Below are 15,164 nucleotides of genomic sequence, written 5' to 3'. Positions count from 1 at the left end.
AAAAAATTCTTTCCAGAGAGAGTGCTCAGGGATTGGAATGGGCTGCCCAGAGAGGGGATGGATTCCGCACCCCTGGAGGTTTTTAAACTGAGCTTGGCCGTGGCACTGAGTGCCATGATCTGGTAAAGGGACTGGAGTTGGACCAAAGGTTGGACTTGATGACCTCGGAGGTCTTTTCCAACCCAATCCATTCTATGATTCTAAATTATGCTACAGTAATATAAAATACCAAGGCCTGCTTTCTGCTGTCTATGGAAAGAAAATGTAGAGCCATGAACCTGGTCATCATAACACAGCTGCACAATTGTCTTGCACAGACAATTTCTAAAGCAAAGAGGAACACTGCACAGCACTGGACATCACGTGGAGGTTCAGACCAACCTGCTGGCTCAGCTTCGTTTTCACTTGATCCCAACTCTAACAATATTAACTGAATCAGTGCAGAACAGCCATCAGTACACAGGGGCAACTCCTCCCAAATTTTGGGGATAGAAAATACTAAAGAGAAGAGATGCAGTGCACTGGAATATCCAATTAGCAGATGATGTGGTTGTTCACCACATAAAAATCATAAAAGCAGTGATATGGTTGACACTGGTTTACCCACAGCAGCTCTCATATTTTATATCTTGAGATATTATTTCAATCAACCCGAACCACTGGGCCTATTGATAAAGTTTCAGAGGCAACACTGGTTTTCAGAGCTGACTCACTGAGTGAGCAAGGATTTCCTACTAAAAGACAGACCTCACCCCATTGCTAGGAAAGCACCTGCCAAATCCAACAGCATTATGAAAGAGGAGATATTAAAGATATAATCAAGCCCATTATATGATTTAATATGTGAGAGGGACAACAATGCTAGAGCTGTATTAATAGTAGTGTTTTTTCCTGCCATACTCAGGTATTCCAGGCCATGGGAAATCTTTCAAATAATTGCTAAACAGAGACTGCAGAATTTATATTCTTGCAAGTATTTCAAATACAGTCAAGAGCTGAAGGTTTAGGACAGCACTGCATCTGCACAGAGAGAAGTGCCAAAAAACCCCAAACAAACAAAAAAAATCCACTCAAGGAATGTGTTAAAAAGTGTTTCACTAGAATATGAACTTTTTGCCTGCAGATTACTAGTAAAAACGTCTAAGGAAGGTACCTGAGATAAAAATGAATTGCCAACAGGCTTTGAATTGCTACATGGAGGTCAAAATTTCCCTGGAAAATTCCTGTGGTATACAGAATTGGGAAGGTCAAACCTCACTAAACCAGAAGAAGCCACAAGACATTTGCCTCGTAAAAAAAAAAAAAGAGAGAGAAAAAAATAACCATAGCACTTTAGTAGAAGAATTCAATTCTAATTGTGTGACAATATACAGAGCAATAATTAGGAAATTCTAGTTTCCAAGCAACCTCCTATGCTTAAAAGGACTGAAAATATTCTAAAAAAAAAAAAAAGATTTAGCCAAAAGTACAGCCACCAAATATAGAAATATGCCTTTTCCAAATACCTAAATAACTCCAAATGGAGAAAACCTTCTGGAAAATGAAAAATGTAGTTATCAGACTTGTAAATACAGTTTTTAACCAAGGAAAATGTTTACACACGAGGCTCCCACTGGCAAAAGCAAGTCACTAGCAACAGTAAAATTTTACACATAGGTAGCTGTAAAAAAGTAGAACTCTATAGAAAACCAGATTTCCAGCATTATTCTGGACAATTTACAGAGCCAACTGCCCTCCACATCAGTGTTGTGTTGATTCCTTTATGGCACTCAGATACATTGTAGACAGAGAACCCTCTGCAGACTGTCAGCAAGCTCAGATCCCAAAATACAACTGTTAACATGTGAAGGTCCCCCCCAGAGCAGCCAGATTTAGTCAAGCTGCTGTAGAATTGTTCAGGTACAGATGCTTCACAAAATTCTAGACCTTTCATTATATATGTATATATGTTGGCTTGTCTTCAGAAAGGTTTGAAAGATTGCTTTCAGATCCAGCAGCTATTTCCTCACTCCAACACACCCACATCTCCACTGCAGAGGGAAGGAATTTATCCAGTTACACCAGATAAAATGCATGGTAAAGGAAAATAACTTTCAGAATTATTGGCTTGTTTCACTCTACTGAATACATGTAAACATCATTAGAGAACAGGCTATTCCAAACAGAACCTGCCTCTGCCAAGCTCTCTTTAGCAATGGTTTATACAGCAAAAGAATTATAGTGAAGGAGATTACATTTTATTTACCTTGATGAGTCATCGTGACGGGCTCATCACTGGACATATTGTTGTAAATGACCACAGCTGTGGCGTTATGGGAAGCTGCTCGCAGTATTTTCTCTTTAAATGTACAGTTTCCTCGCTGTAGCAGAGCAATCCACTGCTTGGTGTTTGGTGGGACTTGGAAACGTGTCCGAGGGTCACAGCCCTGACGATCTACAACTGCAAAGGGAAACACATTTATGTGGATGGCAAATTGTTTAAACAGGAAAAAAAATAAAAATACTAACTCCAAGTTTTGCTGAATTACTTAATTGTTATGCACCAGGAAGCCACTATCCTCTGGTTAATAAATCCCAAAGATAACTCACTCTTGTGAAAAAAAGACTTTAAAAAAGAAGCCTCATGCACTGAAAGCTGTGACAATATGCCCAAGAATTAGGCTCACTAACACAAGCTATTTTTAACTCCAGTGCAGCTTGAACAATGAATTCACATTCAAATCAATACCTGCCTAGAGGCTGAAAAACATCAGAATATGGTTCATCTGCTACAGGCATTTACAAAACAGCTGTTTATCAGTCATTCTGGGGAATATAACTTTTTTTTTTCTTTCTAATGCAGCCATAAATATCACTGCAGTGGGAAGCACAACTAAACAAAGCAGATTGTGAAAACAAGATTTGAGAGTTATCTGCCATGTGCAGGCTACTGTATAAAAGGACAGTAGTAAAAGCTGATCTTGTAAAACCCAAGCAGCCAACACCAGCTTTTTACATATACACATTTTGTCTATAAGGAAATGTATTCAAATTCATAGAGAAACAAATGGTTCTGCAAACACAATGCACTCGTCAGCTGAACAGGCAGAGATGGCAGAAAGAGTAACAGAAATGGCAAATGCCAGATGTCTGAATTCAACAGAATGCAAAGCTCTTTTGTCCTTTCTGATGCTGTAACATATCCTGGAACAGCCCAAACCCACACAGAGCTGTGTACAAAAGGCACAAAACCCAAGGCAGGAGAACTTCACAGCAGCTGAAACCGATGAAAGACACATCTGTTTGCACAACTGGAAACACAGTTTAGTCTGACACACTGGCCATATCATTAAAGGATTTTATAAATCTAGAGCCAGCAGTAATCTATAAAGCAAATATATTTAGACTTTCAAATGCCAAGAGCATAAGAATCTTTGGCTACTAAAAATAGATGGGATAAACAGTTATTTTTTCAAGACATAAACAAACAATTTATTTGCATAATAGCTCAGAAAACATTACAGTTCATGAGCAATTCAAATCAAGTGCCCCATTATTTTTTTCCTTTTAAAGACGTGAGTTCAGCACAGACTATGAGACTTCAGCAAAAGATGCACCACAAAAAATAACCAGTTTAACATATTAGCTGGAAACAAAAGGCCTTTTAAAGCATTCAGCTTAACATAGCTGAGGTTAAAACCCGTAACAAAGGAGATTCGAAGAACTAAAGATGTTTTCTGAAACAAGAAAGACAATCTTCTGCTTGCCTAAAGAAAACTACTGCAGATGAACTTACACTGTGGCAGACGCACAGGAAGTCGTTGCATCTCTTAATTTGGACAAGAAGTGCCTCTCCCTGTTCCCCTGGAAGGAGGGTGGGGAGCCAGATACCAGCACATCCTTTTCACAATTGTTTTTCAAGGCTCTATCAGACATTTCAGACATGGAGGGCTATTTGCTGTACTTTTGTAGTTGTGCTTTTGTTTCATTCAGGCATCAGGGAAAATCTGAAATACAGATGCCCGAAGCCAAATTTGATAAAGTACTTTCTTCCATTAGCCTGAGATCATTACTTGAATCCCTTTGGAAATGGCCAGCACTGATCCACACGAGTTGTTTTGGAGCTCTGGTGATGCCATCAAAAACAGCAACAACCATAAAAGAGCATGTTCATGCCCACTGCACTTAGAATCACAGAATTGATTGGGCTGGAAAAGACCTCCGAGATCATCAAGTCCAACCCTTGGGCCAACTCCAGTCCCTTTACCAGATCATGGCACTCAGGGCCACGGCCAATCTCAGTTTAAAAACCTCCAGGGATGGGGAATCCACCCCCTCTCTGGGCAGCCCATTCCAATGCCTGAGCACTCTCTCTGCAAAGAATTTTTTTCTGATTTCCAACTTCAATTTCCCCTGGTAGAGCTTGAGCCCATCGTGCCCCCTTGTCCTATTGCTGAGTGCCTGGGAGAAGAGACCAACTCCCACCTTGCCAGAACTTCCCTTCAGGGAGTTCCAGACAGTGCTGAGGTCACCTCTGAGCCTCCTCTTTTGCAGCTTCTCTCTCCAGTCTTACATTTGAGAAGTGTACATAATTTTAAAAGGCAATAATAGTCCTTTCTGAAAATGTTACTAAACCACAATATGGCACATGGGTCACCATCCCTGATGCCTCTGTTAAGACAAAAGCAGTTTAATGCAAACTTTCCTCTTTTTCTGGACATTTCCACTTCAAAACACGGGAGATGAAAAACACCAGCAACACTGTTAAAAGGAAGTTTCTCAGTCTTAAAAGCTAAAAATCCCATCCTTCTCAGGTGTGATACATTGAAAATACCCTTTAATAAATGGCCAAAATTCCACAGAATGCCCTCAAACTGGCAAAAATAACTCTGAAAGGAGACACTGTGACCAACATGAAGTTACTTTAAAAATATGGGATTATGAGAAATGGTAATCCTATGGATTGTGTGGGGTTTGCTTCTGTGCAATCATGGTCAAAACTAAGGCATGAAGTGAAAACAAAAATGGCCACAAAAACAAGGTAGTGGGCTACTACAGTGGAAAATTATAAAAGCCACAAAGGGCACCTTCAATAGGGATGTAGCATCATTCAAAGTCTGTTACACAGCTCAGTTGTACAAAAATTCATGCAGGCACCTTGAAATCTGTATGGCTTGAAAATTTTTAGTTTAAAAAGCAACAGAGAAATCAAAAAGAGACAACAAAATCTGTATCTGTGGGAAAAGTAGTACAAAATTTTCTACCACAGTAGAGATCAAAGTCTCTCTCAGTTGTGGACAGAGCTGGGAAATGTTACTGGATAAAGCAACAGAATTAGGAAACAAGATATTAAGAGATTAAAGCTTTCCAGATACAGACCAACAAACCCCACTCAAATGCTTACAGCAGGTTATTCCTGACGAGGTGTGTTCAGAATATCCTGATGAAAATTTGACAGCTGACAGTATTATTTCAGCACTATTCAAGAAGTACAAAAAACTGTGGAAAATCTGGTTGGTTTAGATAAATCTGAACTGAGTATCTGCAATCGACTTGAGAGATAATAAAAATCACTTTTCTTTACATTGGCATCCTATTACATCACACAAATGTTGAGTAATCCTTTAACTAAATAAAACCCAGAAACAATAGTGGAAATGTGAATTTTTCTGCTTGCCTTTTGACCTAATACACTCTTTTCAGAGTGAAAAGTGTTACAATCAGGGTCACCCCTCCTGCACAGTGAGCTGTACATGTCTGCTGGACAGCTCAGGTGCCAGGCACATCAGTGGACATTGTAAGGGACACAGACAAACAGAACCATCACTGACAGCTCTGCATTATCCTGCCACCCACGCTTTGGTGTCCAAAGTCTAAACAGAATCTAAAGGACATGGGCTTGCAAGTACTACCTGGATGACCACAGAGTCACTTAAGTTTAGAATCATTTTAGAACCATTTAGGTTGGAAAAGACCTCTATGATCAAGTCCACTGTCGTGTTCACCACTAACCCACATCCCCAAGAGCCACATCTACAAGTCTTTTAAATCCCTCCAGGGATGGTGACTCCACCACTGCTCTGGACAGTCTAGTTCAATGCCTAACAATCACTTTGATGAAGAAATTTTTGCTAATATTGAATCTAAACTCCCCTGGCAGACCTTGAGGTTGTTTCTTCTCATCTTGTTGCATCTTACCCGGGAGAAGGGACTGACCCCCATGTGGCTACAACCTCCTTCCAGGGAGTTGTAGAGACTAAGAAGGTCCCCCTGAGCCTCCTTTACTCCAGGCTGAGCCGCTCCAGCTCCTTCGCATGGGATTTGTGCTCCAGACCCTTCCCCAGCTCCACTGCCTTGCTCTGGACACATCCCAGTGCCTCAACATCTCTCTTCTAGTGAGGGACCCAAAGCTGATGTTACTTGCCAGAGTAAGAAGCAATTTACCATTAAATTGTTCTACATCAAATCACTTGCACAGAAAAATACAAGATCAGAAGTCACTTGTGTGTACAGATAGCCATCTGTTTCCCTATAGGTGTGCTACTCTTCCATTTTATTTGAAATATAAGCTGCTTACCCTGCCTTTCCTTTCTTCATGTCCATCTATGTACCATGTGCTGGCAAAACCCCAATTTTCAATTAGAAGTGGAGCCTGCTGGGTTAAAGAGCTCTGTGCTATGTTGTTGTAAATATTTCCCTTCCTCCTGTAAGCCCCAGCACCACAGAAGAGCATCTTTACAGAAGGATCAGCTGCAATTTAGGTATCTACCATCAGGCTCATGTTTGTTTTCAGCTTTCGGAGAGGTTCAGTTTCCTTCTGCAGAACACACAGGGCTGCTCAACTTGTACAACTGGATCATTTTTTATAATTCAAGAGCCCTTCCTGCTGAAGGACTAAGGTTTGTGACAGCATTTTAGACATCTGTGTGGAAAAAAATAGTTAATAATGCAACAGATTCAAGCAAGCTCCCTTAGCCACTGAAGAAGTAGAGGCAAGTTCACTTTAGCACAAAAACAGTACCTTTTTTTTTCCAGTTGCTTGACCAAGTTTTAGCCTTCTCCCCACACGAGGGAGAACCATTTTGTGTGAGGCAAATGAAATGAATAGGTGACCTGTCAGAGGTTTTGTCAGAAGTGCACACCTGCCTGAATGCAGCCACTCTCCTAGTTCTGAACCACAGCTGGGTTTGCTCTTTCTCACACCCTGTGTGTTTGTGCTGCTCCTGCCTTGCTTCAAACACAGCTGTGACATCCCACTCCAGCCAAGGTTGTTGCACTGCCTGATATCAGACTTTGTCCCCTTTTCACAGAAAGATTCCACTCCCTGAGCATTAAGCATTTTATTCCATGGTTTTTTCCCTCTTCCTTTTTTTTTTTTGTCTTTTTAGAGGTCAGATGTCTTGCTATTGATTGACTCTTAGCTAATACCGTACTCCCTGAGCCCAGCACCAGTTGCCAGAGCTGATCTGTCTCAGCTACACATACAGAAATCATTTTAAAGTCTGACCTTCAATCACTGTAATACAATAGCTGGAGAGACACCACTGGTATTCTGAGGGGCAGCAGATGAAGAGGCTTGTTGGGAGTGAAACCAGCACACAGGAAGGGACAGTGCCACACAGCTTGAACCCCCCTAAAGCATTCCCTCCCTCCAGCACCACTGCCCAGGCACACCTGGCTGGTAAACCAAGACAGCTCTGTGCCACACCTTAGTTATAATCCTATGATAAAATTTCCAGAAAATGAACTCAGCTGGGAAATCTATAGAAGCAACACAGCAGTGCTGATTGATTCTGATTTCAAGGAAGGGTTCTACTTATTTGCTATCCCATTAGGGCTTGATATATGCAATAGACATATTTTCTTTCAATGCATTACTGCTGGTGTTATTAACAATATAGTCCCTATTCAAGCCAGTCAATTTCCACTTTTTAAAGTTGTGTCAATGAGTTACGTGCAATGAGATTTCATTTTCAATAGCCCTTTCAGGTAATTACTTTGACTAAAGCTGGCTTTAGCACTAAAAGAAACTTGAATAAGAGGTAATCTTGTTTCAGGGAAGAAGTTAAACAAAAGGAAACCACTGAAGCTTAGAGGAGTCCTGTAATAGTTCAGATTTAATCTTCTGAGCTTAGTAAGTATTACAATTATGGCTATAAACTCCAATATAATTTCCACTTTTTCTATCAGTTAATGATGACTAGCTGGATACTGAGACCAATGATAAAGGATGGATGCACGGCACAAGATTTTTCTTCCTCCGCTCTACTGATATATTGGCTTGTTGTGTTTTCCTAAACCTTACTGGTTTGGATTCTGGGCCAGAAATTCTGTCTGAATGCTACCTAAAGCTCTGCAGTTACCAGGAAACTGGCATTTTAAACCTTCTGCAGCTAAAACTTGTTCACACAACATGTTTATGAAGTGTTAGATGCTACAAAATGCTGTGGTTACAGCACCACACACAAGACATATCCCCATTCCTAATATCAAGCCAACACTGCTTCTTCCCCACTCGACCTTTTCCTAACATGTTTCTTCTCAAATTATGAGTTTCCTTGCCCAGTCCCAACCTTAGCATCCCTTCAGGAGATCTCCCCTTCCTATGAGTTCTTTCTCCAAAGCAGCCTTTGTACAACCATCATATTCCACATGAGCCCTTTGAACTGCATCACTTTCCACCTCTCCTCACCCCCTCGCTCCTGACCTGTTGGCTCAGTGAATATTTTCAAGTTTAGCTTTGAGTCTGCTGTTATTTCACTTCCTACTGGCCCCACCTCCAGAGCACACTGCCTGCTTCCCTGCTACCCAAGGTGTACAAACCTCACCTCCCAGCAAGGAGCGACCACGCGCGAGGGGACTCGGAGCACACCGGACTGACATTCCCTGTTCTCCAACTGGAATCCAAGCACAAAAGAACAGGCAACAACCCAGACTCAACTGTCACAAAGAGTCCTGCTCCCCATGGAGAACATTTTTGAGGGAATTAAATCACAAAGTACTGCTACTTCTACTAATAACCATTCAAGTTTTCAGTGGCTTCTAACTTGGTTTGCCATGGCAAGAGGAACACACCAGACACCTCAAGGTCTGCACCACAACTGGGGCCAGGCAACCAACACCAAAGAAGCTTAAAAGCAGAGGCCACTGGAGTGGCACAGGGCTCAGCATTTACACACTGCATGTGCAGACACTGGTGTGAGTACCCAGGCAGCTGCTGTGAGAAGATTGGGCTGAAAAGATCTGGAAGTTTTCAAGGCCAGGTTGGATGGGGCTTTGAGCAACCTGGTGTAGAGAAAAGCATCACTGTCCATGGCAGGGCGGCAGAACAAGATGACTTTTACGATTCCTTCCATCCCAATCCATTCCCAGGTACTCAGCAATAGGACAAGGGGGCACGGGCTCAAGCTCTGCCAGGGGAAATTTAGTTGGAAATCAGAAAAAAATTCTTTGCAGAGGGAGTGCTCAGGCATTGGAATGGGCTGCCCAGAGAGGGGGTGGATTCCCCATCCCTGGAGGTTTTTAACCTGAGATTGGCCGTGGCACTGAGTGCCATGATCTGGTAAAGGGACTGGAGTTGGCCCAAGGGTTGGACTTGATGATCTCAGAGGTCTTTTCCAACCCAATCAATTCTATGATTCTGTCACTCTATGAAATGTCTGGTGGCACAAAGTCACAAATAACAGAGCAAAAGACTGAGTGGGAAGTGCTCAAGAACCTCACTGAAGAGATACTATAAATCTGAACTAAACTATCAGAAAAGCTGCATCAGCCTGCAAAGATGCATTTCACTATTATCCTTCCATGAAGAACAAGAGGAGCATTTTCTCTATAATCTGCAAGCATTCATATCAGGAAGCTCTTTAAAATGCCCTTCTAATAAGAAATTAAGTAATGAAAAAAAGATTAACAAGTTAGAGGAGGCAAGAAAAGGAACCAGAAGTGGAAGAACAGAAGGGAGATTAATAGAGAAACTATGCTGTTATTGTGCATTTAATGTACTTGGAAAAATGTGCACACAGAGGTGCTGTGAGTTCACCCAGCAGCCACCTGTGATCAACACTCGCTGAAGCGGCACCTTCCCAAGGCACATTCACAGGCGGTCACAGCAGTAACTGCCACACCACTCCCAGGGGGACATTGCTTTTGAAAGCCTGTATCAATTTCATACAAGGCTCTATAAAAAGATCAGGGAAGGAGTTTTAATACATGTATTAACATGACAAGGTTGAATTTCATTGAAGAAATTCTGCTAAAGAAATGGGAGAAGTGATTGACTGTATCATTCTGCAGAGAGATATAAAGGATGGGTGATCACATGGGACTGGCATCCTCTTTGAAAAGTAGGATATAAAATATTGGGCATATTCAAGAATAGAAGTTAAAAAATACCACAGAACAGAACACTTAAAATCACAGGTTGTGCTATAACAAATGGTGTATGGTCAGCAGCAGATCACTGGCCCTAAAACTTGAACTAGTAAACTAACTTATTTCACACAGAATCACAGACTGTTCTGAGCTGGAAGGGACCCCACAAGGATCATCGAGTCCAACTCTTAAGTCAATGGCTCACGCAGGGGATTGAACCCATGACCTTGCTGTTATTACAACCAGGTTTTAACCAAGTGAGCCAATCTCAGTGACTTCCCTGCAGGCAAACAATAAGGGATGTAAAAAGATGCCCCATCCTTGGAAGTGTTCAAGGCCAGGCTGGATGGAGCTCTGAGCAACCTGGTCTAGTGGAAGGTGTCCCTGCCCATGGCAGGGGGTTGGAATGAGGTGATCTTGAAGGTCCCTTCCAAACCATTTTGTGAGTCCTAACACTGCATGCAAAAATGTGACGTAAAGGACACTTCAGCTCTAGAACAGTCTCTGCCATCAAGGTGCCAACAGATCACCCACATTTATGGAAATTTCAAAGGACAGACTGTAAATGGGTGAATGCTTGACATCAAAGCATGTTCCAACACAGTTGTTAACAGTTGTAGAGTCCTTTCCTTCTGAGAATAAGTGAGAACTGGGGTAGAGCATTTAGGCTGTAACAGCAGTGGCTGGCAGCTACTCATGTTTAGAGCTATTAGAAAAAGCAATTTTGCAAACCAGTTCTACAGCAATATAAACAGGCTGATAAAAAGACATTAGAGCAATTACTTCCAGCAGGACTGCATCATCTTTTACCGAATTCACATATAAAAAGGCAGAAGATGTTCAAGAAGAGCTTAACTAAAAGCATAAAATATTCCAATCTTTCTTACTACATGAAACATTTTTAAAGCACAAGAAGCACCTCAGCATAATTCAGATAAAACATACACTATATAACAACCTACACAGAAAAATTCAGAATATCTCAAAGTAAGGAAAACAACTGCTGTTGTGTTCCCTTTAAGTCTTCTGTTGTGAAACAGAAGGTCAAAACTGAATCTCTCCAACAACTGATGACAAAGTTTTAACGACTGACTGCACCATGTCAAACCTGCAGCAATTCAGGTCTGGAGTTTCACACTTCCTGCTGTGCTTTCTCACTAAAGTTATTCATTATAATACTTAGAAGTAGGTATAAAAATACTGTTTGTGGACTGCTCAGAATTTATTTAGCTCTTCTCCCATCATTAGCTGCCTGTGAAAATGCTGTCACAGCCTCTCCCAATTTTTTAATCACAGCTTAGTGAAGATCGTATCAGAAGAAAAGTTGCAGAAGCAGACCAAAAAGAAATTAATACCAAAAGGTTTTCTTAAAAGCTGTAAAAATGCTACTTGCAGTAAGAGTGTTTACCTGTCAAAAAGTCTCATGACAGGTTCCTGATTTCATGGGAGGTGCAAGGAAGGAATAGCAGGAAGCAGAAGAGAGCATAGAGCTGACTCAGAGAGCACAGTGAAGGTATGAAGTACAAATGAAAACTGGTTTACAGTAGATTTCCTCAACGATTTCTGCTTCCTCCCTCTTCCACACAAAAATCTGCCCCATTAATATGTTCTCATTACACGTTGCAAAGCTAATGAAAGCAAGTGTCAATGAGAGTGGCAACACCTGCTGATGCACAGCCTGATCCATCCGGACCAGGTGGTTACAGACACTGCCCACCAGGATGCGTTTGATCTGAGGAAGCATCAAAGTATTCCTGATTTTAAGAATTGTCAAATTCTCTAAAGCTTCTAATAGTTCTGGGTTATCAATTCTTCTAAAACACTTTTAACACAGACCACTTAGACTGTAGGTTTAACTGACTATAATATTTTGCTTAATATGTTATTCAGATGTTTACTGACCAGGAGAGAGTTTGGGACTCCTGTGATCCACCAAGTGGTCTATTTCTTAAACATGGCAGTTTAGATAATGTCAAAAAGGGTTTTCAAAATAAGATTCTATTAAAACTACAACACTACCACTGAAGAAACTGGTTTCACTGCAGGCCGAAATCACAATATTCTCACTTGTTCAAATTAGTGTTCTCTACAAACCCCAACGTTTGTCAAAAAAATCCCACAACAACTCAAACGATGGGCAACAGCTTCACTTAATTAAAAGAAAACTTATTTGGAAGCTCTACCCAGTGTTCAGTACTGCAAACAAGCACATTTTGGCCTGACTATGAGACTAACAACTTGATGGCTCTCTAGTCCTTCCAAGTCTTGATGGGCAGCTCAAACAGCGTTTTTAGGAATTGCACACTGAACAATCGTGACTTCACACAGCTGCCAAAGCCATCCAGATACACGTCTCGCTGTGCCATGGCAATGCAGCTGTGCAGGGATGTGCCACGGCCGTGCAGCTGTTCTGGGATGTGCCATGGCCATGCAGCTGTGCAGGGATGTGCCATGGCAATGCAGCTGTTCTGGGATGTGCCACGGCCGTGCAGCTGTGCAGGGATGTGCCATGGCTGTGCAGCTGTGCAGGGATGTGCCACGGCCGTGCAGCTGTGCTGGGATGTTCCATGGCCGTGCAGCTGTGCTGGGATTCACAGCAACGCTGTCACCAAACCCCATCAACTATCGCTACCGACTCTCTGTAATTAGTTTAGGAACACCACCTTCACCCGCTCAATACGCCCAGCCTACTGGGATCCGTGCTGGAAAGCACACTATGCTTTGCTGAGCCGCTGTCCAAGCCAGCACTCTCAGATCATGGATTTATTTTATTTTCCTCTGGGCAGGCCGTCTGTCAAGAGCTCTCGAGGAAAGCCTGCCCAGCCCAGGCAAGGGCCAACCACCCGGCAGCGAGAGGGGACGCGTTACCTCCGTTGATGGGGACGGGCGCCACCAGCAGCCCCTTGACCTCCACCTTGGGGGAGTCCTGCCCGTACCGGCCGCGGTCGATGCGCAGCATGATGTGCCCGCCGCGCTCGGGGCTCAGCACCGTCACGTTGATCAGCGCCGTGTAGTACGCCTGGCTCGCGTTGTCGGCGCCTGCCGGGCCGAGCCACAGCAGCAGCAGCGGCAGCAGCAGCAGCTGCAGCACGGAGGGGCCGCCGTTGCAGTGCAGGCGAGCCCACCGACAGGTCATCTTCGACTCCGGGCGAGCCGCCGGCCGTCACCGCCTGCCTGCCCCGCTCCCCCGCGGCAGCAGCGCCGGAGCCCCGCACGCCCGGGTGTGTCCTATCCCATCTGACAGCCCGGGAGCGCAGACAGACCAACAGCAGGCGGAGCGGGGAGGAGAGCTCGGGCTCATGCCATGGGAGGAGCCAGGGGAGTCATGGCAGGTCCCGGCCGAGTCCGATCCGCGGCTCCCAGGGGATGCTGCTCGGGGGCGGCCGCGCCTCGCCGGTCCCTCGGGCCCCGCCGGTCCCTCAAGGCGCCGCGCTCATGCCGCCCGTGCCGGCCGAGGGGAGGGCAGGAGGCGGGGCCGGTGCCGCGGCCCCCTCCCCGCGCAGCCCCGGGGAGGCCGCCGGGAGAAGCCGAACCCGCCGCCGCCGCCTCAGTCGCGCTCGCACAGAGCCGCGGGGCTCGCCTTGGGCTCGGCCTGCCGCGCCGCCTCGGGACTCGCCGGCGCCCTAGTGCGGCGGGAGGCGCAGCACGGCGGCAGCGGCCGGTGCCCGTCGGTCCATGCCCGGCTCAGCCCGCTCCGTCCGCGGCTCCGCCACCCGCCCCGCGCCCGCGCCTCGACTGCAGCCCCGCGCGCCGCCCTCTGCGCACGCGCAGCACGCCCCGCCCCGCGCCACGAGGGCGAGAGGCGGGGCCCGGCCGAGGGCACGCCCACCGACGAGGCGTGGCCGACCGTGGGCGTGGCTCTATGTATGACGTAATCGAGGGCGTGGCCGTGGTGGTGGTGGGAGTGGGTTTGTGACGACATCGGGCTCCAGAGCCGCAGTTCCATGAGGAATTAGGTCACAGAATCCATTAGGTTGGAAAAGACATCTGAGGTCACTGAGTCCAACCTATGACCCAACACCACGATGTCAGCCAGACCATGACACTGGGTGCCATGTCCAGTCTCTCCTTAAACACCTCCCTGGGTAGCCCATTCCAACGTCTAATCACCCTTCCTATGAAGAAAGGCTTCCTATTGTCCAGCTCCCTTGCCATGCCTTACAGTGTAGGAATACATCTGGGCTCCTATGGCTCCTCAGCGACTTTTCAGAAATGTATTTCCAACCCAGGAGCATTGACCATCAAAAAGATACAAGAGAGGGTTTAAAAGTGTGTCTAAAATGAGGGTAAAGGGCTGTATGTGTGAAAAGGAGGCAGGGTGTGTTCAGTTTGTCCAGGTAGGGCTCTGGGGGTGGGAACAGCACACCCTGAGAGTCAGGATTGAGTCACTCCTACAAAATTTGGAGTTACTCCTGAGGGAATAAAAATGTGAAATTGTACAAGCATTGAAATGTTATTAATAAGTGAAATACCGTAAAACAGGGCTTGATAAGTTATTAACTAACACAGTTTTAAAGATTTTGGCCTCCAGAAATGCACCAAAATACTGTAATTGCCTTCTTGGATTTTGAAAGGCAAACTATCTGTAAATGAGTTACAGCAAAGAGAACAACTACTGCAGGACTGTGAGTTAGGATATTTTCTGTTTCTGGACAAATAGCTCTCTTGCTGTTCTTTTGAGATATGGTCTCCTCAGTGACTTCCCCAGCTGCTCAGGGAGTCCCTCAGACAAACCTGGTGTTTAACCTGTGCATTTTATGAAACAGTTTCTTGTGGAAGGCTTTGTAGTTTATCCGTTTGTGATTTACCTGGTC

At 44.5% G+C, this 15,164-nt stretch overlaps 1 protein-coding gene across 2 annotated transcripts in view; it reads right to left on the bottom strand.

Moving 5' to 3' along the window:
• The window catches only part of RNF130 (ring finger protein 130), a 44,203-nt gene extending 30,088 nt beyond the window's left edge, over nucleotides 1–14,115 (bottom strand). For both annotated transcript variants that reach the window (XM_071570586.1, XM_071570587.1), the window contains exons 1-2: nucleotides 13,219–14,115; nucleotides 2,246–2,440 (exon numbers count right to left, since the gene is read on the bottom strand). In XM_071570586.1, the coding sequence (XP_071426687.1) occupies nucleotides 2,246–2,440; nucleotides 13,219–13,486 (463 nt within the window). In that variant the 5' untranslated portion in view covers nucleotides 13,487–14,115. The remainder of the gene's footprint in view (nucleotides 1–2,245; nucleotides 2,441–13,218) is intronic.
• Between the last annotated feature and the right edge of the window lie 1,049 nt (nucleotides 14,116–15,164).

The sequence above is a fragment of the Pithys albifrons genome, chromosome 15, assembly GCF_047495875.1.
Source record: "Pithys albifrons albifrons isolate INPA30051 chromosome 15, PitAlb_v1, whole genome shotgun sequence".
Lineage (NCBI taxonomy): Eukaryota > Metazoa > Chordata > Aves > Passeriformes > Thamnophilidae > Pithys > Pithys albifrons.
Note: the sequence above shows the minus strand (reverse complement) of the source record. Positions and strands in the feature narration are given on the sequence as shown.